Source organism: Microchirus variegatus (genome assembly GCF_963457635.1).
Source record: "Microchirus variegatus genome assembly, chromosome: 17".
Classification (NCBI taxonomy): Eukaryota; Metazoa; Chordata; class Actinopteri; order Pleuronectiformes; family Soleidae; genus Microchirus; species Microchirus variegatus.
In genome coordinates, this window is record NC_139818.1 from 15227414 (window position 1) to 15253150 (window position 25737).

Here is a 25737-nt window from a genome sequence, read left to right on the forward strand (position 1 = left end):
TGGTTTGTTTCCTCCCCCCCCCCATAAAAGACTTTCCCCTTTTGTCCTCATTTCTTACTGTAGCCTTCCCAGGCTGCATGCATTATATAACGTTCGACACAAAGCCACACGAGGAAGCAATAATTGAATGAATAAGGGGCCCACTTCAGGGTAACATGCCATCAAAGTGTTCTGTTCCTGCACAACATCACTGGACTTCCCCATAAAACTCCACATCAATGACTGTTTCACTGTGTAATAATATAAAATGTGATATTTACAGGTGGCTCAAAGACACTTCAAAAGGACACATGGGCAGAGTCGGTGGCATAATAAGAGTTAAAGTTCACACCTGAGGACCAGATGGCTGTTCAAACAGCAAAGACACAAGCGCAGTTCTCCGTGACCTTGCTTTTCGTGACAGTTTTTAATGTTACGTGGAAATCATCAAAAGGTAATTGGAGTAACCGGCACAGAGTCTGTCCTAATTACTTACGTGAATTGAGTCGGTAATAACGTACACAGAATATGACGTGCACAGACAGCACATTTCTGGTCTTAAATAAAGCAGAATGCAGTGTGGACTGCACATTCACACTGTGTAAAATAATTCTGTCGAAGCAACATATAAACAGTAAAAAAAGGAGGTTAACACCGTTTGCTTGTTTTGACATTGGGATGTTGATGTCTGCTTCAGAGCTTGTAAAGTTCACTTTGAAAATAAAAGAATGTATTTATTATTTCTTTACATTTACATCTGTTTAGAAAGCAGGTCTAAAAGGGCAGGGAGAACTCACTTGACATTTTGAGAAAAGGCTTTTACACTCTCGTCCAAGACTTGGGAAAAGATTAATATCATAACTGTATGATGAACAGTGAGGAAACCAGCAAAGCTATCAATTCGTCAGTGAACTTTGAACACACTGTAACAGCAGCGTAGACTATATATATGTATATACAATATATATGTGTGTGTATAAATAAATGAATGTAGTATTCCGGTTGCTAAACAAACTCCCATTGTGAAGCTTCAAGATTCTGGACCCAAGATTCACAGACGTCACCTGTAGCCAGGCACTTACTGGACAATACCATCTGTCAATCACACTGGGGTCACGCTTTATCATTTATTTCCCTCTAAATGGGAATATAAAATTACAGAAATGCTATAAAAGAGCACTATAGAAACACATTCTACTGAAGAGGACCTGAAACTAGGAAAATGTTTTCTCAGTAAAATGTTTGCTGACATATCACTTTAAAGTTACCCCACCTTGAGGCTAACTGTTATTTCTATCCTACTTCCTGAGATTCACTTGTAAAACCACAAGACAATGTCCATTTCTTTTTAAATACAGTCAATGGTTTGAATAACTTCTTTTTTTTAGTTCTTCACTATAAGGCTTGGGTGAACTTCAGTTCATTGTGACACTGTTGTGTGTAAACCATAGACCAGTACATAAAAACAGACGATTTCTTGCGATTACAAAACAAACTCCCATTTTGAAGCCTCGACGGTCACAATTTCACTGCCACCAAGACACTTTTTTGCAATAGGAAATTCACAGATATCACCTGCAACAACACCAGCCACTTACTGAAATGTACTGGCTGTCAATCCCACTGTAGATGAGCGCTTTATTGCCTATTTTCCTCTCTATGGGAAATACTATTCTATTTCAGAAGTGCGACGGAGTATTAGGCCCAAACTAAAGTAATACTATGAGAATAAAGTCGTAATATTGTGAGAAAAGTCATAATATCATGAGAAAATAGTTGTAATACACGAGAATAAAGTCATTATTAATCAAGCGTAGATGATCAGCTGCAACCTGGTTATATTTTGGTTTGGGCTTCACAAATAAGGACATATTATTGGCACATCAGCACCACATTATCATTAGCATCATGACTTGAGTTTGTTTCGAAGAAGCAATCACACCGACTTGGAGGAAATCATCTCTTTTGTGGAGGAGGAAATGGCAAGTAGTGGTGGACTGCGAGGCTACTGCTGGTTAGATTGATGATTACATTTTTGGATCCAGAGGGAGTGGAACTACGGCGAGCACAATTATCAGTACAATAACAGAGGGCCCAACAGTTTATGGCACATGGATTCTTATGATTCGTAATATTACGACTTTATTCTTGGAATATTACTTGTTGTTTGGCCCGAATATTTCCATTGTAAGGAAGACCTGAAACCATGTTTACTGGTTTTTATAAATCAATTGTATTAACCTCATTTTCCCCATACACTTCCATTTAAAGATCCCATATTATACCCTATTTCTACAAGTTAAACTACTTCCCTGGTGTCCTAATGAACATGTCTGTGACATGCTTTGGTCAAAATACCATAAGAATGAAGCACCACAGCAGTTCAATCACCCTGCCAAAACAGCCCTGTTCAGAACGCTTGGTTTAGTAGTATCTCTTAAAAAAAGAAAAGAAAAACAAAAGTAAAACCAAACTTAAGGGACAGGAAATAACATCAGCCACAAAGGCTACTGGGAGCTAACAGCAGTTAGCATTTGGAAAAGTGATCATTTGCAGGCTCTAGCGGGCACATTGCCGTCATATATAACATGTATCCACTGGACATAAAAATCCTCAGAGGCTGGAAGTTTGTGTAGAACTCTGTGCTGCACTGTAAAGCCAAGAATAGAACTTTTCGCACACTTCCGGTTTTTGGATACCGTTGCCCTCGCCAGCGATCTTGTGTGTTTCACGGACAAAGCGGAGCTCCACGAGACAACAATTCCATTAATTTAGCGCATTGTGATGTCCCAGTGAGCGCGGAAGTCAACATAGCGTGTTTTATCTCCTGTACTTAGACTGAGGAGGACCACAAAAACATGAGTGAGTCTTCTTTGTTCACACTTTGGCGAATGATAGGGCCTCTAGAGTCCCAAGTATAAGAATTAAAATTATTACAAAAGTTGATTTTGCATAACACGGGACCTTTAAAACAACTTATTTGCAACCTTGGTGACTAACTACATCTTCATGGGCTTCACTTTTCAAACTGGAAGACTACGTGTACGTGTCCCCTATTGCGTTAGGAACTTTTTTTTAAGTAGTTTGAAGGTTTTTCGCTGCGCACTGAAAGGCTCGCTTTAACTCCAGCCCATTGTTGCGTTGTTGTGCGTAAACAGGACACTGTGCCTTTAAGCCGCAGCAGGGGGTGGTGCTCGCGGGCACGTGAGGAGAGGAGAGGGGGGTGGAGAGGTGAGGGCTGGGGGAAAAGGGGGAGGACCGACCGCTTTGTGCGCCACACTGGAGCGAAGTACACGGACGCTGCAGCTCACGCAGCGCGACTGTCCCCACTGAAGGAGAGAACTTTGTTCGTTTATTTATTATTTATTTATTTTTTTTAAACAACACGGACTGCGTTCACCGCGTGCTGCGTGGAATATAACCCGACACTTCCGCACCACATTGGACCATAAAGAAAAGGTAACAAATCACCACGTAGTGACTCGTTTCATACTTTGCGCCTGTTCTGTCCTATTACATTGCATCGAACTTGTTTCAAAGTGCGTGTGCTTTTGTGAGCCACGCTGCTCTGTGTTCCCGATGTCGTTTTAAAAGCACTATTCAGGGGTCAAACTAGGTTGAAATTAAAGCCAACTGTGTCAAGATCTGCATCTCATTTGAATGTCAAATCGACTTGAGAGCAATCAGCGCCGAGTAGTCTCATCCAGCTCCTGCCTGTCCCATATGGAGCAACAACAACAATAAGCCCCCTGGCGTCGTTACATTACAAAAGCCACCACTTCAATTTGACGGAAATCTATCAAAACTGCGCTTAGTTGTTTGTTTGTTTCCCCCAAAAGCTCTCAAGGCTATTGGCTGATTTCATCTGGATCTTTTTTTAGGTCTGTGTCACCAGAGAAACTGAATACCATTAGAAAGAGTTGTTTTGCTGACACCCATGATCTTAGACGTGTGCACAGCTTCTCATGTGTGAGTGCATTGGTGTTGACCTGATTAGATTTAGCAATAAACAACGTTTCATGTCATTAAAGGTGCATTATGTAATAAATCTAAAGCATTTGGCCATAAAATCCTCCTAATATGTCACAGAGACTGAGGAATAATGTTCATATAACAAACTGAACTCACCAACAACAACAGTACAGCCAAAATATTTCCATTAAAAAAATATATTTTGCAGACTGCAAATCATGTTTATGTTTTGAAATCATGTTTTGGCATGTGGCGCCATCTACCAATCATTGCAGTCAGTAGAGTCTCAGCTGCCGCACAAGCTCGGGTTGCCAGTTACAAAGTTAGAAAACGAAACCTAATAGACCTCGGTATTTTGAATTTGAATGTAGTAACTGTTTTCGGCCACATTCTTACATATGGCACCTTTAAAGTTACGAAATGTTTTCAAAGCACAGGCCAAAACTACAACAGGCTAACAAGAGGGGTCATCAACTGGGATAAGTAGCAGTGAAAGTAAACTATTCCAACTCTTGCATCAGATGGCCTTAAGGGTCCATCGACCTAGATTTAAACATTACAAATCAGTAATGTTATTTTGTGGATGGCGAGTCATGGGAACTAGGTTACAGAGCCTCATAACAAGTGTCCCAGATTACTATTTGCAAAATGTACTTTGAGGCAACGAAAATATCATTTATAATAGATAGAAAGGACTTCCACTGCACCGTCTTGCTCGATGAGTGGTTCCTGTTTGTGTTTACAGGCACTTGGCACTTGCCCCTCGTGGTCATTAATGCCTGATGAACTGGATCATTTACTCCAGAATTGCCACTGCGGTTGTATACCTGCCCAGACTCGTATATCATGCTATAACTGAAGGCCGTGTAATAGTGTTTGCTTGACTTTTAACTACACTGACCATAAAGCCTGCACGTCCCTTTGCAACATTTGGTTTCATAACTCCTCACTCGGCATTGATAATCCAAGCTTTATTCTTATTAAACGTTCGGTCTGGGATAAAATAGGACATATTAAGGAATGGGCTTTCACTTTGCTGGTGTTTTTATGCAACTGATGCCCTCTGACCTCCTCCTACACAAGCACATATTTACACACAACCACACCCTAACAACAGCTTTAAGGTCTGTCAGTGTTTGTCGGTTTGCTGCATGAATCATTTACCCAACAATGTTTTGGAAGGCCTGCGGTGAGGACATATCAGGGTGTTGGAAAAATGACGCTTTACTGTGAGCCACCATAAGTTCATAGGAGAGATTTAAGACGAGGTCAGTCTCCGCCTGATCTCCGCTTACACCAGCAACACTTTTCATGACATCATCGTGCCTTTTCTCCGTCTTTTCCCAATGACATAAGTAACGCAACACACTCGAGGCCTTTCAGCTGCTTCGTATAAGCCTCTCCAGAGCTGCCAGGCAGATATCTCACCATTAAGACCCATTGTGTACCCTGCCCAGACAGAGGGGAGAGGACTATGTATGCATGTGTCATCTCTGACTGTGCTTTTTTTACTGGCTATTTCAGTTAGCTCCTGAGGATACTCCTGCTGCGTAGTGAGGAAACTGGCTACCTGCCCAACTCCGAATGCACTGAGGTCATTACAGTTTTATTCTGGAAAGAGTGGGGGCTGGGAGCAGAGAGAGGCAGTTACAGTCATTTGCACTCATGGAAACACTAACTTCAGGCAGTTAGTTATGTTAGTGGAGTACAGTTGCCTGTCAGTATTTTATTAGCGTGTCTGTGTGCTATATTAAGGTTTAATGCTGTATAAATATTTCACCTTTGTTTATACGAGTCTAGGAATACAGGCTAGTCAAATAAGTTGTGGCAACTTACATTATATCGCATGCTTACGCTGCTTCCATCCCTCGGGAAATGCCCACATAAATGCCTCAGCAATCCACCCACCTTTATCGCAAACCTTTTAGGAGACCAACAGGGAATGGTGGGAAAATGGCTTGATATTTTACCCTCGGCGTGGTGTTGTTAAAATTTTAAGGATCTTGAAAAAAGGTCACAGTGATAGGGCAGGTTAAATTTTACTCTCTAAGAGACATTATTACACTATGTCAAGTGTTCTTACGCCATTGAAGAAAAATATTAATCACTTCAAACATAAAGGGCGTGTGTTTTCTTTTCCACTGATGACACTAAAATACTTTGAGGCCTATGTTGAACTTGCCAACTAGAGCTGTTTTGTCTCAGACAATTGCAGGAGTCACCCCGCCTGCAAAGAAAGCAGAGAGGTCTTTGAACTCATGAAGAGTGAATCATGCTGCGGGTGTTTGGGTTGATCTTTGAACAGACTTTTTCAATAATTGTCTACCACTTAATCCTCCACATGAGGGTCGCGAGGGCCACTGGAGCCAATCCCAGCTGACATAGGGTGAAAGGCGTAGGAGTAAACCCCTGGACATCTCGCCTGTCCATCGCAGGGCAAACATACAGAGATACCGTTCACTTGAGTACTTGTTCATTCCACAAATGCCATAAAATCAGTGTTTCCAAAACAGTCGATAGTTACTTAATCGTTCAAGCCCTACCGTACAACCAAAAGAAAAAGCTTTTGGTTGATGATTCAAAAATCATCAGTCTGTATCTATTTAACACAGCATATCTCTGTAAAACCATCTCATCTGAACAATCCTTAGAGGTAAATGACAAAAAGCTGAGAAAACCCTAATTTATGTGCCATACATTTTGATTATTGTGTTCATCTTATGATCATTCAGATTTGCCTTTTGATCCCTTATCGGATCCCAACCGAGACCCTATGCTCTGCCTGGTTCTGTAGAAGGTTTGTATGTCCAGATCAAACATTCACGACAATCTGTCCACAGGTTTCAGTGCTCAAACAGGAAGACAACAAACTAACGAACTGGCGTGGCTGTTCCTGGAAGCAGGGGCCACTTTCCCCCTTTCTTTTGTGCAACAACACACGTTCTTGACACTCAGCCACTCAGATAGTCACCTGTTTAGTTCGCCATATGTGTAGCGCGATCGACGTGAAAAGTCACCAGTTTCGACCCGTTAAGTCAGTTGAAACTGCTCGACTCGACTCCTAAATGTGAACTACAAATAAATTAAGATTTATTTCACCGAATATACTTCTTCACACTCTTACAACACAGTTGCTCGTTTCCTGAGCTGCATTGTTCAAAGCTGAATAACCAGTTTGGGTAATTATCATATCCGAGCGGTATTTTTCGGTGAAGCTGAACGTGGCCAGCTTGGTGGGACGTTCCCACACTGTGAAAGCAACAGAGCATCATCTGTGGTATCGCCTTTTTTTTTTAAAAGAACACTGCAGAACGTCATGATCTAGTACCGGGTGGCACACCTATCTTACATCTGCTGGTATCACTTTACAGTACATGATGTGATTGGGACCTTCTGATTAAGTGTAGTGGTATGCATAAAGGTGCAGTTGGCACTGATTTGACAGAACATTTGGGGAACTTTTTTTTCTCCATTTCTTTATCTCAGGCTCAAGGACAGAGAGTTGAGAGGAGTTCTTTGGAAAAGCTGTTGGAAAATTTGATTAAAGTTTTTTTTTTTTTTATAGTAGATTAAGTAACCTGGGTGTGCAAGTTAAACCTTTCTTTGTTGCACACTTCTATTAACATCCAAATGCGGCCACACCATAACCATTAATGCAATTAAATTTTATTTGTATAGTGTCAAAACATGACATTCATTATCTCAAGGCACTATACATAGACAGTATATACAGGACAGTTAGAGTCAGTGATGACATGTTTATCAAACTACAATGTCATTTACACAAGCAGCAGTAGAAATTGTTGATAACAATTATACTGATATCGACTTTTAATTATAGCATAATAATAATGGTGATGATATATATGATAGCCTCGAACCTGGATCTGGATCCTGCAACCTGCAAGATGAGGACACAGAGAGAGAGGGAGGGAAGGAAGGAAAGGCACAAACTAGGGAGCGAAAGAACAAGGTTAATGACAAAAAATAAATAATAATAAATAAACTCATATTCATACGCTGAGTGTGATGAAAACGTCTATGGTATATATAGTATATACAGGTTTAACTACTTATGATGGTATAACAGTTTCTGCTTCTTTTAACTTTAGTCACCAAGCCTATATTTCTTCCTACAGCAGGATTTTTTTTAACTCGACTATGACTAGGTAAACTTCTGAAAGCATGTGTGACTGGTGGTGTGCAGCTGGCTCCCAGATTAGGCCCGTTTACAGTCCAGCAAGCCTCATTATGCTGTGGTTCTGTATTGACACAGACGCAGGTGTTTTCTCTCTCAAGCATACCAGAAAAAGACAAAAGAGGACTGTTGGTGTAAACTGGTCACCTCTGTGTTCACAAGATGACAAACACACACTTGGTGGAAACTGGTTCAAGAGACGGTAACAAGTCACGTGAGCTATCGTGGGATCTCGATGACCCCCCGTGAGAAGTGTTGGTTTCCTCATGAAAAGACTCGCATCTTTCCTGTGTGAACCACTTAAGCACATTTCCAGCCCAGTGCTGTGAATTACAATGATGAAAGGGGCGATAATACCTTGATAGATAAGTATCTCGGGCCCTTGTCTGTGTGTTAAATGAATGTGAATGACTGTAAATAGCGGGTGTCATTCATGTGGCTCACCTTTGAGAGCCATCTTGTGTGCGTGTTTGATTGTGTGTACATGCATTTATCTATTTTACCTTACAAGCGCATGTGTGAGTGGTTTGGGTGTGCCAGAAGGGTTTGGTTTTCATCTTCTGCTGGCTCGCATTGTTTTGTTTTGTTTTTTGTCCATTGTGCTTTTTGTGACGTGAGAAACTTTGTACCATTTGGGAACTGACAGGGTGTGTGTGTGTGTGCGCTCCTGTTTTTCAGCTGTTTGTGACTAGAGACCAACTTTTTCCTGATGACTCTTCAACCTATTTGTGGCACTTAAACGGGGAGCCGTTGATGGACTTTAAACTTGTACACAAGCACATTGATATGCATAGTAGGCAATCTCTATGTGCTGACACTTCCAGGAAATCAGTGTCATTGCTTGACTGCCAAATCAAGTCATACGCCAAAATGTGAAAGCTGTCTTAAAGAAAGCCAAATCAAATACATATTGGAGAACATAATGATGAAACTTCAACAGAGCTTAGAGAGGCAGATCTCAGGGTTTCAGAAGAGCCTTGAATTATATTGTATTCATTAAGTCGTGGTTATTTTCTTTTCTGATCCAGGATTTTTCAGATCCAAAGGTGAAGTGCTTGTTGTGTCAAAGCGATCCAGTGATTATCACTGAAGCAGTTCCTCACACAAGCTGAAAACCAAGAATGTCTGACCTTTTTGGTGTAAATTGTTGATTTACAAATCATCCGTCCATCTATTATCTACCACTTCATCCTCCTCCAGTGGGTCGTGGGGGGGTGCTGTGCCTATCTCAGCTGACATGGGGCGATAGGCGGGGATTTACAAATCATGTCTGTGTTAATACCACAGGTTATTGGACATGATTGCAATACAGCAGCCACATAGATCAACTATATCTACCAAACCAGAGTAGATGCAGGTAAAGACAAGTAAAATAGGTCAAATATGCATCCAATCACCTGTCTGCATCTCCATCATACAGTTTCTACAGCTGGTCAGCTCGTTACGGTCCTGTTGAAGTGGTAGCGTTTGCATGCCTATATTCTCTTTTGTAAGCATTTTTTTCATCTGCTAATGATGGCATTAAAGCTTAAACTCACGCTGTATTAACTCATCTCGTCAGTCTCGTCCTGGTGCCCTTCGTAGCCGTTTTGTGGAGGGGATTTCAGCTGGGATGTCTGATAACAAAAAAAGGTCCACTAGCAGTTAAGAAGTTCATGAAGCGTAGTCACTTATCTTCAGTCCCAGAAAGCAGCTTAGTGATTTCTTGTGACATGATTGCATAGCTTTGAGTCTAGACTTTGTTACAATAGCAATCTTTTTTTGTTGATTTGGCATGTTTTGTTTCCTTAGGCCTCATCTGACCCTGTTTCTTCAAGAAAAACAGCAGCTCGTCTATCGAGTCAAAATGTGAACCTAAAAAACTCAGAGCAAGCTAACCATCCTTGCTCTAACCGGGCATTTTGTGTTCCCTCTGTCTTTTGTAATCCTGTTCCACAATAGAAATTCTGCTCTGTTTCATTGTCCAGCAGCAGCAGCAACAGTTAATTCAACCACTTGGCTCAGATCTGGCCCTGTGGTACCAGGCATGAATGCTGCCTATTTGTCAGAAACTGATGGGATGGGATTGCAGTGATTAATTAGACATGTATACATGTGTACGCACACACACACACGCCACTGTACAATCCCTCCACTGTAGGTGTAATGAGGGACACAGTGAAAGAACGTCTGTCACTGTCTTGGCATGACTGAGCGAATCCAATGTGGTGACACCCTCCACTGCCCCTTTGAGGGTGTGTTTCTCTTTAGTGCCTCCATCTGTGCCTCTTCTTTTACAACAGTCCTTGTGATATTGTTGCTCCACACAAGAAAGGCTGCGCCCCTTCACTTTTCTACTCTGCCTGTACAATTTTATCACTTTATGAATAACATCCAAAGGCTTATTTTTCATATTCGAGAGACGTCTTCATTAACTATCCGTTTGGTTTTTAGCCAATTTTCCTCTCTCATCCCCATCTGGCTGGGGCACAGCATGGCAGCCCACCCAGTATCTGACAAAACACTTTGTCCAACCATGCAGGAGCAGCAGCTTTATAAAAGATTGGAAACGGAGAAATCGTTCTGAAGCCTGCCCTCGACTTCTGGATGTTAGGTTTTTGAAAGAAAAACCAAAATCACTTAACCTAGTCGATTGGTGATTGGGTCAGAGTGTCCTGGGGTCATGATAGAATTTTGCAGTGCATCAACAGGAACAGGAAGAGGATTTTGGAGTTGATAGAGGAGGGCTGGCTAGTGGGGCAGCGGGAGGTTGGTTTGAATGTGTGTGTGCTGCCCTAAGCTCCTGACACACAGCACATGGGGCTGGCCCAGGCATGCTGGTTTTATTTGCCTGCAGTTGAACATGCTGCCCTTAATCCTCCTGTGGGTTTGTTTCCGTCTGTGCAGCACAGAGGCCCTGGAGGTTGATACACTGCGCTTTACAAACACACACACACACAGTGCCTGTAGTATTTGGTTAACAGTTTTGCTGATGAAGGTGTAATTCCTCTTCTCTGTCGTTTTAGTCTAAAGCCATTATACATGAAAATGTCAGTTCTCTGTTTCACAATCTTGAATCTTGATACTTGACATCCGACCACTTGTAGTGCTTCATCAGAGCCTATAAGATTTGCTTCTCAATGTGAACTAGTGTGCTGGTAATTCTTAAATGCTTTAGGGTGCAGCAAATAATTTAATAGTCCATGTGTGGCATGTGAGGACAAGCCCAGTGACAGAACATTTTGCTAATTAAGATTTAATACAGGCCCCGAGGACATTTCATTTGAAACACATAAGGTTTATTTACGTTCAACGTATTCTGCTAATAACAAAACAAGCTGAAAAAAAGCATTTTGTAACTCATGAAGCATCCAGTTAACCGCCGTTGCCTGTGCGTTTGGACTATAAGTCTCTTCTCAAGTGGAATGTAATAAAACTATATTAATAACTGAATAATAAAAATGTACTCCATTGAGGAAGGATGTGAGTTGTGGGAGGGAATGAAAACATCATGCTAATTTTTAAGGCCTGCCTCAGCTTGCTATCGTCGTCTTTACTCTGATTGTTTCAGTGCAATAGCGCTTGCAAAGACTAACTATGCTCCATTCGGTTACTTCTGGTCAGAGAACTCCCAGCAATTTCTTGTTAAAGGGGACATATTATGCAAAATCACCTTATCAATCATTTAAATCCTTATATTTGGGACTCTGGAGGTCCCATCATTCGCCAAAGTGTGAAAAAACATGACTCATTGATGTTTTTGTGGTCCTTCTCAGTCTAAGTACAGGAGATAAAACACGCGATTGTTCACCTCCGCGCTCACTGGGACGTCACAATGCGCAAAATTCCTGGAATTGTTGTCTCGCGGAGTTCCGCTTTGTCTATAAAACACGCTAGAGCGCTGGCTAGGGCAATGTTATTCGAAAACAGGAAGTCTGCGAAAAGTTCTATTCTTGGCTCCACAGTGCAGCACAGAGTTCTACACAAACTTCCAGCCTCAGAGGATTTATCTGTCCAGTGGAAACATGTTATTTATGATGGCAATGTGCCTGCTTGAGCCTGCAAATGATCACTTTTCCAAATGCTAACTGCTGTTAGCTCCCAGTAGCCTTTGTGGCTGATGTCATTTCCTGTCCCTTAAGTTTCGTTTGACTTTCTTCTTCTTTTTTTTTTTTTAAAAGAGATAATACTGAACAGGGCTGTTTTGGCAGGGTGATTGAACTGCTATGGTGCTTCATTAGGACACCAGGGAACTAGTTTAACTAGGAGAAATAGGGTATAATGACTCCTTTAAAACTGACTATTGTAGTTATGGCGACATATTAGGTAACCCCAGTGCTCGTTTTAAATATGATTTGAAAATGATTCAGCCATTTTTGTTTCCATATGGTTGTACAGTAACAGAAGCTACAGCCTATTGCCCAACCTGTGCTGTTAATACTGACAGTTTACTCTCAGGCTGTTGTGTTGAATAGTGCACTTCACTCCAGCTGCTTTTAAATGTGATAGATCATTTGGCCATAGGATACTCTAAAAACAACTGTTGGACGAAGCCTTAGAATGTATAATTCTGCAATAAATATCAGAACAAACAATGTATACAGTCGCAGAAACAGAAAGAACCAAGCCAGGGAAGTAAAAGAAAACAAAAGCACAGAACAGACCAAACAATCTCTAAACACAAGAGGATGACGACAAAGACGGCGTCAGCGAATGCCAGCGCAAGACAGAGGCGGGATTATGACGTTTATCCAAAGTAGTGTCTACACAAAACACAAGGGCGGCAACTTGAGATTGTTTCAGGGCTCCCAAAACACAGTTTCCCATGTGGATGAGTCAGAGTCTTCACTCAAATAAGGGTAGCTATGTTCCTTGACTCATGGGTGGTGGGGGAGGCAATGCTTTTTTTTTTTTTAACCATTCACATCCGCCTGTCTGTTTCCTTGAAGATATTTCTGCCGTTTGTCATCGATGTGTAGCCTCGGAGCTATGTGACTAGATATGAAGTCAAACGGGAAGAACTGGTTTCTTCTGACAGCAATAAGGTAGATCATTTAACTGTGTGCTCTTGTTCTTTGGTAACAGATTAGCGCACTATTATTTTAGATCATGACATTCGGCGTGTCACGCAGCTGCATCAGTCTCATTTTCAGACTTTTTATGTGTTCCGAGTAGCACGGCAGTATTTTTGTGCCACATAAACAGCAGCACATATCTTCATTTACCTATACTTAGCAGTAAACAGTAAGTTTCAATGCACAGTTAAGAGGAGTTACGTAGTTCAACTGAACTACTGTGCTCGTCTCAGTATACAAGCACTAGTGGGACAATGGATATATTGACTGTGTATGGCAGTATGCTACCTATCAGCATGTTGGTATTAAGCCCAATTTATACTTCTGCGTAAAGTGCTCTGCGTAGGTTACGCAGAGACTCTGCGTCGACGCAGAGCCTGTCGAAGAGCCTCTACGTAGTCTCCGACTGCACAAAATATTTTTTAAGTGTCCGTCATTCCGTCAAGGGACTATGGAGACGGCAAGAGCTGCGATTGGTCCTCAGGACAGGCCGAGCGAAGCTGCTCTGTGCCGGCTCACAGTGCGCACCCGACCGTCCACAGAGGCGGGGCTGATCCCCGCCGATAACGCCGCTGCCAAACTATAAATACGTCATATCTTAACACACACAACACATGTTTAGACTCTAAATGGCCAATTTCTCACCTCAAATTATCTTAAAACTGCGTTCCGGGACACAGAAAAGTGACAAACGGCTACTGTTTCAACAACAACAGTCTTTCTCTCTCTTTCTCTCTCGACGCCATTGCTCACTGTAGCCAGAAGCACAACAACCTTGCGCAGCGACCCCTACTGATCGGGCGGGAAATTGCAGCGCGTGTCCGTCACCACGACGCAGAAGTATAAAGGCTCGAGGCGTCTCCGTGGTGACGCAGACGGATAACGCATACGCAGTCGGAGAAGTATAATGTGGCCTTTAGGCAGTTTGCTGGTTCAGCTGGTGGCTCGTGTTAGCATGTCCAACACCATTCAGGGTCTTTTCATCCACGAACTTTGAAATATTGAATTATTTAAGCTGAACAGAAACGCAGTTGCCTCATCAGTCCAACAAATGTATGGGCCTGGATTTCTTCTGCTGTGTGCTGGCTTCTTCCTACCAGGTTTAATCTGCGGGGGTTGGAACTGTGGCACACGTGCAGAGCCGCCAGGTCAGCTTAGGTTTGATCCATTGACAAATTGGATTTAGTGCCATTTGAGTCAGACTAACATGTTTGCCTGCATTTCAAAAGTCAGATTTTAAACAAACACAATTAAGTTTTTTTTCTTATGCCATGTAACTGTACTTGGATTGAAGCCAACATTAAGGCATTTGAACTAGTGATGTGAGGTGTAATCATATTCATCGTTGGTTGAGGTTTCATGATTCCTTCTCTAAAAGCTCCGTTCGAGCATATTTGTCAGGATCATAACATCTGTGTGATTTCTAGTGATGGAAATCGCAATCACAGATGTCTCTGTTACTTTTCAGTGCACAAAAGCAGCCTCCTCTCGCACCGTGGGAATCAGACGTTTGGGCTTGAGGTTGTGGGTCCAACAGAGTAGGGGCAAATTAGGTTTGCTGACCTTATTGTGAGAGTTCAGAACTTTCCATTCTTATGCAGCCCAATTGATTAATTGATTAGCAACGTCACAGATCCTGCTGGGTAACTCGTATATGCATTTGAATATCAATGTCGCTGACAATAAGATTGAACAATGGGGGAGATTAAGGCTAGTTCAAGGTCAAACAAAGCAGGACTTTTCTTTTTGCTCACATAGCATAGAGTCTCTGTGTTTAACAGACAACTGGGGACTTAAATCAAGACTAAGCAAGAGTTTTATGTACACTTCTAAAATGATACAAAAAGATAAGAAGATTCAATATAAAGGTAAATTAATCTGTCAGCCTGAATTTCCATTCCCATAGCATTTTATTTTCACAGCGGCCACTACCTTTTCAGATTTTGAATCATAAAGACTTTCTGTTTCTATTTCACCACTTGCAATGTCGAAAGTGACGGTGTAACTCAACACCGGCCAAGCTGTGGATGGGTTTTCAAAGCCTCTTTGCTCTGTTCATTTAGTAGGAGACAAAGTGAAATGGGAGCACTGAGGACTGTATGGTGCCTGTGATCCAGAGGATTACAATAGTGAGACTGAACGCTGATGAGTATTGGTGGGTGTTATGTCATACTGTGTGCATCAGTCTTCCGACGACATCAGATGCTCTTAAGCGTTCGTTGCCCCGTCACCACTCGTCTCAGTTTGAGCTGAACTCATGTGGCATTACGAGTGCTCGGTTATATAAAGGCCTCATCACTGCCTTGCACACTGTGACCAAAAGCAAAAATCTCAACTAAAACAAACAAGATAATACTTTTGCTACTTCAAGCATTTTCGCTCCTCCAACACAAACATTCGGTGTATTTTTGTAGAGCTGCAGTAATGGTAGTGTGATCCGTTTGTCTCTCTGGTCCTGTGAGCATGTATAAAGAGTGCTGAGATGGAATCTCGCCTTGAGCTAAAGTGAGAGCGTGTGTATGGTAGCGCTGATTCAGGTTAGACTGGAAACCCTGAAATATGACACGTGTCTAGATTTTTGTGTGCGATAAGCCGTGCTATATTTTGTCCTCCATATCTTCATAAACATTCATTCATCAACGTCTCTGTAAAATATAATTGTCGATAATGAAATAAAGAAGCAAGTCAATGAAAATTAATTATGAGATTCACTAGACTGCTACAATGAACCAAGTATTTGAATTCTCTTAAGGACCATCAGTGGGCCCATCCTAGTATCTTGTTCATCACTGCCAATCAGAGCTTGAGCCAATAAAAAGCTGAGTTAATTTCAGTTCATTTAGATTCCATCCTTTCACACAAAACAAACGTCAGGTGTTAATGGTTTACTGTCCATTACAAAAAAATGGTTATTGTGGTGGTGAGAAAATACTTCACTGAATAAATACACATCAGCTTTCCCTTACAAGAGAGTAGATTTATTATATTGATAATATGTAATCATTTAAATCTTTTAACATTTAAAAATATACAAACTGAGATAACATCACTGCGTGAGTTGTATTAAAATATTGGATCAATTTTCCAAAATAGAAAAATTGGCTTTTTCCTTGTGAAAGAACATTTAACATTTTCTTTTTTTCTTTTTTTTTAATACAGAAGATTTGATGACAAATACAGATATGTGTGTTTTGAAACTACACAATGGACATGACACTGCCATTCTTCGTGATTTATATTTTAGAAAGTATTCAAAGGCTAGAACTGAATATGACAGGACTGCCTGCAGGTCATACATCTTTTGTCGACGAGGTCTTGATGATCCTGAGGGAAGCATTTGAAACTGTTCGTCAAACAACTGGGGCCCCACCAAGGACATAAAATGGGCCATTTCCTAGAATGACTTGAGGTGCGAGGTTCGCACCTTTTGATATTTGAGCACCCACTGACATCTTTTATACTAAGGTTGATTGTCTTTCAGTGACATCAAAAGCATTCCCCTTCAGCTATATAGCACAGTGTCAGTTGTCTTTTTTTTTTTTTGCCCTGTGTGTGACCACCAGGATGGGTTAATCCATCTGAATGAGCCGATCTCTCCATGTAGGGGATAAAATCTTTCTCCCTATGTGTCTCCATCAGGCTTAGGGACAGGAAGCTTGCATGGAAGTTAGCACTCTGCTCTGATGTTGCCATAGAGAAATACAAAACTGTGAGCGGCGGGGAGTAACAAATCAGTTGTCGAGTTGTCTCGAGTGTCCGCTGGCCGGTCACACATTCAGCAGCCTGTTGTGCTGCAGCGCTAACTGGCTATTGCACAAGGCATGAAGTAATAAAGTATGCTAATGATGGACCACAGTGACTGTACTGATCTGAGCGCTATGTGTCTGTTCTGAGGGACTTTGGTATTTGCTTCTCCTTTAAAATAAATAAAAGAAAATATTGGCAGTGAATGGGTTCTGGAATGAACAAAAGGCTGCAGTTGCTTTTTGCATCTATCAAACCACCCTCTGTTCCATCTAGTACTACATTTGCCTTTCCAAGTGAATGGGTTGTTGTTAGAGACGCATGTTTTCATGGGTGACATTGCTTTGGAATATTGGTGAGTGAGGCCTCCTATTCATTCTCGAGGGAGATGCATGTTCAGGCCTAGAGCGTAGGCTTAAGTTCCAGTTTGAAATGACTGAACGATGGGGCTGCTGTCTGGCTAAAACAATTGAAACCCTTGTAGACGGCAGTATCGCACAGAGCTAGACGACGGTAACGTACACAAATGGGTGTTTAAACCTCTTCTCCATTCTTTTCTGTTTCAAAGACTTGAGTCACTGACAACTTGATAACGGTTTGGTCTAAGTGGTGAAAAGAGCCTTATCAGGTGATTGAGTCACAGATGATCAAGGCAAGGAAAGGATCAAACTGGCCTGTGTTAAATTAAGATCACCCCTCTTTCTTTTCATTACAAAACGCTTAGATCATTTGGCTATTATCAAACCGGATTTCAGTAAGCATTTATTCAGCGCAAAAGTGAGATACAGAAATAAACTGAGGCAGCAATAGACGGAACAAAATATCCATTGTTGGTGCTCAGATGTCATCCTCGAGGCTAAACCGTGTGAGGGTAGAACAGCAAGTGAAAAAAAGGAAGGAGTGGATACACTTTATCTCTTGATGACAGGAGGTGTACAACAGAATGTAGCAGATCTGGACTGTCAGAGTTATGGTTTAAGACGATCTACGGTGGAGAAATGCTGTTCCTCTTCATTCTTTTATTCCTGCCAGCTAGAACTGCTTCTGCTCCCAGTATCCTGTGTCTCGACGGTTATATAACAGCAAGGGGCCAAAATGGGAACTAAAGCTCAGCACATGTATCAGGCACTGCAGCTCCTTGAAAAAGTAAATGCGACAGCTCAGACCATTACATTGAAGGAGTTTTAAGGAGAATTATCTGAAAAACTGTAGCAAAACATCCGAATGAGAGTTTATTTTGACATTAAAAACTCAACTGGGGGTAGTAATATTGGGTCAACTTTGTATCACTAAGCTTTTCTTCACCATTGCATGAAGTTACAGAGCTGCACATCTGAATGTACTTCTTTTGTTAGAATAGAACATCTACAAGCCCTGGCATGTAAAACCTCCACAGAGAGGAGAAAGTTATTTGATAGTGATGTGAAGCAAATAAACATTGCTCTCCAGAACACAAATTAAAATAGTGCCTGTTATTTAATTTTGCCATGTGGTAAGGTGAATTGGTGCTAATGTCTTCTATTCTTTTTCACAGGGCTATTCAACTCCAAGATGAAACCCAGGCTGGAAGACCAGCATGACTGCACGCATTAAACTCTTGGAATTCTACTTTGTTTGACATCTCGTACAATAACCCAAAACTCTGAAAGACGTTCTACTGAACGCCGTGATAACCTTGTTTCGCTTCTGCTGCTGGATTGTAATTAAGAGGCCGCCATCATGCCTATCCTCAAGCAGCTGGTTCACAATTCTAACCAATCAAAGAGACGGTCTCGAGTTGACCTGACCGCAGAGATGATCAGTGCTCCACTGGGGGATTTCCGCCATACCATGCATGTGGGCAGAGGCGGTGATGCCTTTGGGGACACTTCGTTTCTCAGCACCCGATCAGGGGAACCTCCCAGGGAGCCAAACGCAAAGCAGGTCTCGCCAGGTCCCAAACCAGGGTTGCTGTCCCGCACATTCCGGAGTAGCAAGCGCTCGCAGTCAGTAAACCGCGGGGACAAGTATGAATACAATACGATGGGACCTTCTAGTGGCTCATCCAACTTTGTCAAAAATGCCATATCCTTACCATATCTAAATGAAGAGGACACTAACAGAAGTAACCAGATGACAAAGAGTCTTTCTTCCAGCCCCATGCAGAAGCTAACAGAGATTGAAAGTAAGCCAAGTAATGGAGCAGCAGCGATGGCGACACTTGACGCAGAATTTGAGGAACGCAATTTCGGAGAAATCACAGATCTGCCGCCATCCATGCCTAAGGGGGGAGGAATGAAGCATGCAGAGTCCATGATGTCCTTCAACATCGACTTGGGACCCTCCATGCTTGGGGATATTTTGAGCGTGATGGAAAAGAAACCCTGGGAGGAGGATGACCTCGGCTATGAGGAAGGCAAAAGTATCGAGAGCGGTGCGTCGCCCTCGCTCATACCCCACATAGATGATGTGGAGGAGCAGGCTCCTGCAAGGCCTCCTCGCAGTATTTACCAGCAGAAACCCATGGTGGATCCCTACACCCCAGAGCTAAATGCCCGGAACAACCACCACAACCTGGATAGTTGCTCCGTGTCCAGCTCTGGCTCGGTCACTGAAGAGAAAGTTCAGTATCACCCCCAGGACGGCGACACGGACAGCGCAAAGTACAGTTCACCGCGCGGAGAGGAGGACCGAGATTTCACGTTCATGGATGACGATGATGATGAGATACGAGTGTAGACAAACCTGTTCCGGCCAAATAGTGTTTTTCAACAACACTAATTGTGAGGACCAGATGTTAGGAGGCCATCACAAGCTGAGAAAGGCGGGGGGAGAATTTAGAGGCATGGCCATATCCGTTTTAAGCATTTTTGTAGATGAGCACAATCCCCGCAAACTTTACAACATCATAAATGAAACCAATTAAGCCTTATTCACTCTGCTGTAGAAAGAAGACATGAGCTAAATGCCTGATGAGAACGCATACCGGCTCATAAATGTGTACTCTTTGCTGCAGTTTTGCAACACAAACTCTGAACTCGTGATTGGAAAAGTTGCGTTCAAACTTTGTTCCTCTCAAAAGTGCATTCATCAGTGAGCCATTGGTTATGAGCATGACATTCATTTTAAGTAAAGAGTAACCACAAGGTTAGAGAAGTGTACTCTCAGCTGTCAATCACATGAATATCACATTTGGCGAGTGATGTGTGAGGTGAGCAGAAGGATGTGCGGGGTCACAAACTGAATGTGGACGTGTGCTACTATTCTGAGGAAGAACGAGGGGAAATGACTAAGTCAAACTCAAATGCATGTGTGATGAAATTTTATTTGCCAACAGTAATATTTTGGCATATACACTAAGTCTTTAAAGTGGCAATTCCTTTTTTTTTTTTTTTATTTACTTATGACTTCAGCATTATTTTTACTATATTTTATGTACATGTATTTAGAAGTTGGTCTACAGTAGCTTGTTTGATTTTGATTTTAATTCAGACGGATGTGGTATTTATTCATTAATTCTCATAAGGGATGGATCATTTCTGATGTGCACTACTATGTCTTAAAAGTTGACTTTGTACCCTTTCTGACGAGAGTAATTTCATCATGGTACCACAGAGGGAGCCTGCTGGTTTATGTGGAAACCGGCAACATGGCACTTAATTACTGGACTAAACATTTAACGTCTTCAATCTGTCATAGCAAGACTGTGTTTGTTAATCATTTTACAGAACCATTCAATCCAAGTGTGAATTGTCAGAATGGATGCCCTCTCTAGTGCCATTTAACATGAAAAAGGTGGGGATTGTGGTAAAATACGATAATGTTTGTGTCATCACATCTCTTTCCACATCACTGAAGTTGGTAGTATTTGCAGGTCAGAAGAGAGATGTAAGAAAAGTTCTGCGCTGTAGAAAAACAGTTGTATTATGATTAATAGTCTTAGCTCTGTCTAAATCTCTTTTCTGTAGACATGAGCCCAGGTTTGTCTCCAAGGACATAGACAGGATGTAACTGCATGTACAAAGTGTTATTATAGTGCAGCTACTTGATAGGCGAGCGTCAGCTATGTCTCGAGGCAGCAAAAATGGGAGATACTTCCTGAACTAGTCCCCCCCACCAAGTGATGATAACATACACCTCCTTTAAACAACCCAAATCGCACAGTAGGAACAGATTATTAAATTAACAGATCATCTGGTCTTTCCCAGAGTCTACTCATTAAATGTGGGCGATTATTGGCCTCCAACCAGCTGGAACTGTCCCAAAAACAGCGGGATCAAGAACAGACAGGTGGGCTGTTTTTGTAGTTTTACTCCCGTTACTTCCACTTCTAAACTTTGCAGAAAGAGGCGTGCATTACTTTTTATCTTGGGTTTCCAAAAAATAAAAAATAAACAAATTGCCATATTTGAAAAAGCTTTTGAATTTCCTGTTGTGGCACTGAGGCAGGGGCATGTATGTCAAACCAGATTGCCAAGCTGAAGAACCACGTCTACTTTAACGGGTTGCAGGAAATCAACAGGTGAAAAGCAATCTGGAGGATATAGCCAAGTATGTGTTAGCATTATTGGATGATAGCAGAAAGATTAATTTCGTTTACATCGGTGTAGACGTGCAGTATCATCGAGTCAGTTCTCTTATGTTTTGATGGGCCAAACTTATGCTGTTTTACGTCCTTTGGTCAATTGTGAAATATGCGGTTTGTGGAGTATGTGGGCAGCTACAATCCTTCACCAGGAAATGGACACCTTAAACAGAATCACTCCTTATCCATCATCAATTTAATCATGTAAATATAATGTGTGCATAATTGATGATTAAAGGAAATTGTGCTTCTCAGCAGGGAGAGTGTGCTACTAATGTGGGAACTAGAAAAATGTCTGTGGCTCCAACACGAAACCACACATCTGTGACCAGACTGTTTTTTTGTAAGTGTTCAAATTGTTCACCTATCTGGGATGCCAGATTTGGGGAGTAAGAATTTGAAAGGGGTAAACTATATGGAAAAATACTAAATTCCTCTAAAATACTTTGTGATCGTCTTCACTTTCTTGCATTTGCCATGGTTCTTCAGTGGGGAAACTCATTAGTACAGAATGAACCACAAAGGAATTTGCAAATATTTCCTCCCCCCAAGGTCTGCCTGAAGGTTTTCCACACCCAACAGTGTCTGTTTCGTTAATGGCAAAACAGATAAAGGACTGTGATTAACAACTGACTAAAAGTTCAGCAGTAGAATGTTTTCTTCTTTCCTGTCTATTCAGTGGCTGTAGTGTTATGCCAAGTATGTACTTTTATCTTTCCACTCCATACTGGTTTCAGTATATTAATATTTGGTTTCCTCACTTTTCTTTCTTTGAAATAACCGTTATATTTTTCAATAAAACAGAAAACTGGTCATCTTTAACTTTTCCCAGCTTTTTTAAAGTTATATTTCTATAGGTATTCAAACAAACTTGGCCTTATTTCAGTTGTATGTGAAGCCAATTGCTTACACTTGAATCTGGCCCTGAAGTTGTATTTTGCAAGAAAGTTTACTGGGGCAGTCGTTTGAGTGACATTTCAGCACTCAAACTCAATTATTCAAAACAAATAAGGTTTAAATGTAAGATGACAATATGCATATTGTTTGCCAAGTCACCCAGTCTAGCTATTAGTTTAGAAAAGAAAACAATCCTTATTTATACATGCCACAAACCCTGTGAAAAAACAGTACAGGAATGAAAAGATATTTATATAATACATTGTCTGCAAGGAAGGGATGGATAAATAGATTAAATTATTCATTCATAATGAAGAGGTCTGCTATCAGCAGCTGAAAGCCATCTTAACTGCTGTTGCAGTGTTTTCTCCAAGGATCTGATATTAAAGCTACCTGGGTCTGAGCCAATATTGTGGAAGAATAACAGTACTATTTAACACTCCACCCAAATACAAGTTTGAACTGCTGTGCAACTCTCAACTTATGCCCGGACTCTACTTCTATTCCACTACATATTCAAAGGTTTGCGCTACACAACATTTGATGTCAATAATGGACGTCCTCCTGCATTTACTTCAATTAATTTTCACATTGAGCTGGCAATGGTTAACATAATATTAGAAATTAAAGAATTTTGTATTTTAAAAACGTGGCATTACCATTGATGGTGAAAGTTTGTCTATTAAAAAGGTCTACATTTTCTAACTGAACGGTATCACCAAATACACTTAATGTTTTCCAACATCAAAATAATTCATAACTGAACAGAATTTGCTTGACCTCATCAGTGTTAAACACATTTTGTTACACTCATATCTTAAGTCAAACTCTTTCCGTTTGGGGGTAATGAACACAATCATGTGTGTCACTACTGCCCTCTTCTGTTGGTTAGGAGTGAATGCAGTTCAAGCTCCTGGAGTACTCAAAAAAAAAAAAAAAGTGTGCTCCTTTGTTTTTAAACTTTAAAAACAGGCATCAGTTGCCAATACACATGAAAAATAACTCCATAATTCAAATTTTATCTAAAATCAAAATCAAGTTTATTTGTACAGTCTACTTTCAACAAAAAATGTATAAAAACAATGTCTGCATTAACACATTTGCCTAACAGATTCTATACATTTCCAAAACATCAATCTTAACAGTATGCATTTTACTTAAATTGTAATGGGGCACATCACAATAAGTCATCAAGGCACTGGCAATAATACAGAGACAGAACAGTTCACAGAAATAGACTGCACATGGTAATAGTGGCGAGAGGGAAAAACCCCCCTAAAAACCCTCCCTTTAATAGGACGAAATATTTAGCATTTAGCAAATATTAATATGCATCCTTCTGCCTTGGGCGGTTGTGGAGTGAGAAGAAAACTGAGGGGATAGAGTGTTGGGGGGTAATATGATGTCCTGTTGTGGTATAGTGTTGTACTGTGTCACTACTGTGTACTGTTGTCATGGCCTGCTAGAGTGCTGTAATTATGTTGCATATATGTGGAATGTGTCAGTGGACCAACAACAAAGTAAACAACTTGAAAAGCTCAATCCTAATTTCCCCAAATGCTTTACATTCATACAGTCGCATCAATTGTCTCCATGATGGGGACTGAGCTACCAATGGTATTACCTTACCAAATATGGGGGTCTAAAAAATTAAATTAAAGCTGAATTCCCTCAGCCGCCAATTAACTTGCAAATGGTACAAATAGGCTTTTAGTATGGGGTGGGAGCCTTCCCTGACAAATACTGGAGAAAACACTCAGGTACAATATGCCCATATGAGCACTTTCTGGACAGAAATACAACACTATTTTCTGCACTCCAGAAAACTGCACTCCAAAATAATTTTAACATTTATTCAAATCAAACTTCCATAAAGACTTGAGTTTCAGTTTATTCAAAACTAAGTCTTTGACTATCAAGACCTTTGAAATTCAGCCCACAGTAATGTTTCAAATTAAATTGAGCCAAAAGCAGGCAGCTAAAGATAGTAAAATATGGATTCAACCTGATACTGATTATCATCAATTACCTGACCACCAAAATATGGAAAAAAAAAGTTATCAAATCTGGGGGTCTTTCAAAATAAATAAAAATTGTCCGTCTGCCAAGTTTGCTTCCTCCAGGAAACCCAAACGCGCTTCTATCGTGTACCCCGCCCACCAAGCGACGACAGTACCGTGCTGTGAAACTGTCCAAATTGTTATTGCAGTGAGTATTTGACACGACCCTATTCGAGTGACGCACTGTTTTTGCAGGGGTGAGATAAATCCCCCTGCTGGGAGGCCTCCCAACATGACGCGCAAACAGACAATTCTTGAGTCTCCAGACAGAAATAAACTTGGCAGAGTTCGACAAAACGGCCTTAATCATTAATAGAATTGCTGGTGGAGTGCATCAAATGCAACAAAAATTCCTATTAAAATAATTTATGAATAAAAATTACAAGCTAAGGGCCTGCACATGCACCTCCACCATGTCACTGAACTATGCAAAATCTCAGATGTCAATATATTACACTTCATAATGCATTATCCATGGGCTGAATTACTACTGGAAGGCAAAATTGCCCAACAATCAAAAGCCCCAAGGGGATAGACTTTTCATTTATTTTATATTTGTGTCACATTTCCTGCATTACCTTTAATTGTAATATTTAAACTGTTGGATTTTGTCCAAACAGAGGGATTGTATTATATCCCCTCAACTAGCTTGTTCAAACATTTAAGCAAATTAGGATCAAATATTTCAAGCTGTATGCTTTTTGTCAGTCCAGTTGTGGTGCTATGTTTTGGTAGAGCATGATGTTGGGTGAGCATAATGTTGGGTGATAAGAGTGGTGTCTGCAGAATGAGTCTTGGGTTTGTGTTCAAGTCCATAGAACAGTTTATCGAGCCGTGTGGTTTGTTATGCAGCAGTCATTCAGAAGAGAGGTCTGCATGTAAAATAGTGTGCAGGGCTTGACAAGTTCAGGTCGCACAGCTTCCAAAGGGCTGAAATCTTAAAAAAATAAATAAAGGAAAAAACACTAAGTATAGAGCAAGTGAGGAATAAGCAGAGGTGTTAAACGTCTGAAACTACATACCTGAAGACATCCCGTGGCAAAGGGGTATCATCGAGACAGGAGTAGTACCGCTTGGCTATGATGCCGCCCTCTGTGGGTGGGTCCGCCCTCTGTGGGTGGGTGGGTCCGCCCTCTGTGGGTGGGTCCGCCCTCTGTGGGTGGGTTTTCCTGGTGGCAGAGGAAACTGAACCTTCCATAACCTTCCGTGGCCTCCATCACCATCAGGCTGTGTGCTCTGCACCAATTCAGCAAAGAGAACAATCAGACA

General features: G+C 41.3%; 1 protein-coding gene across 2 annotated transcripts; it reads left to right on the plus strand.

Annotated features, from left to right (window-relative positions):
- The first annotated feature begins 3273 nt into the window (after window positions 1–3273).
- cdc42ep4b (CDC42 effector protein (Rho GTPase binding) 4b) lies at window positions 3274–22261 on the plus strand. Of its 2 annotated transcripts, XM_083904332.1 has the most exons (3): window positions 3274–3438; window positions 4697–4769; window positions 18482–22261. In XM_083904332.1, exon 3 carries the CDS (start codon window positions 18667–18669, stop codon window positions 19663–19665), a length of 999 nt encoding a protein of 332 aa, XP_083760458.1. In that variant the 5' UTR covers window positions 3274–3438; window positions 4697–4769; window positions 18482–18666; the 3' UTR covers window positions 19666–22261. The 2 variants fall into 2 exon arrangements, with proteins under 2 accessions (XP_083760458.1, XP_083760457.1); XM_083904331.1 differs by lacking the exon at window positions 4697–4769.
- The last annotated feature ends 3476 nt before the right edge of the window (window positions 22262–25737 follow it).

Excerpts from the sequence above, each read along its gene's own strand:
- cdc42ep4b (XM_083904332.1), top strand. The coding sequence starts at position 18,667 with ATGCCTATCCTCAAGCAGCTGGTTCACAATTCTAACCAATCAAAGAGA.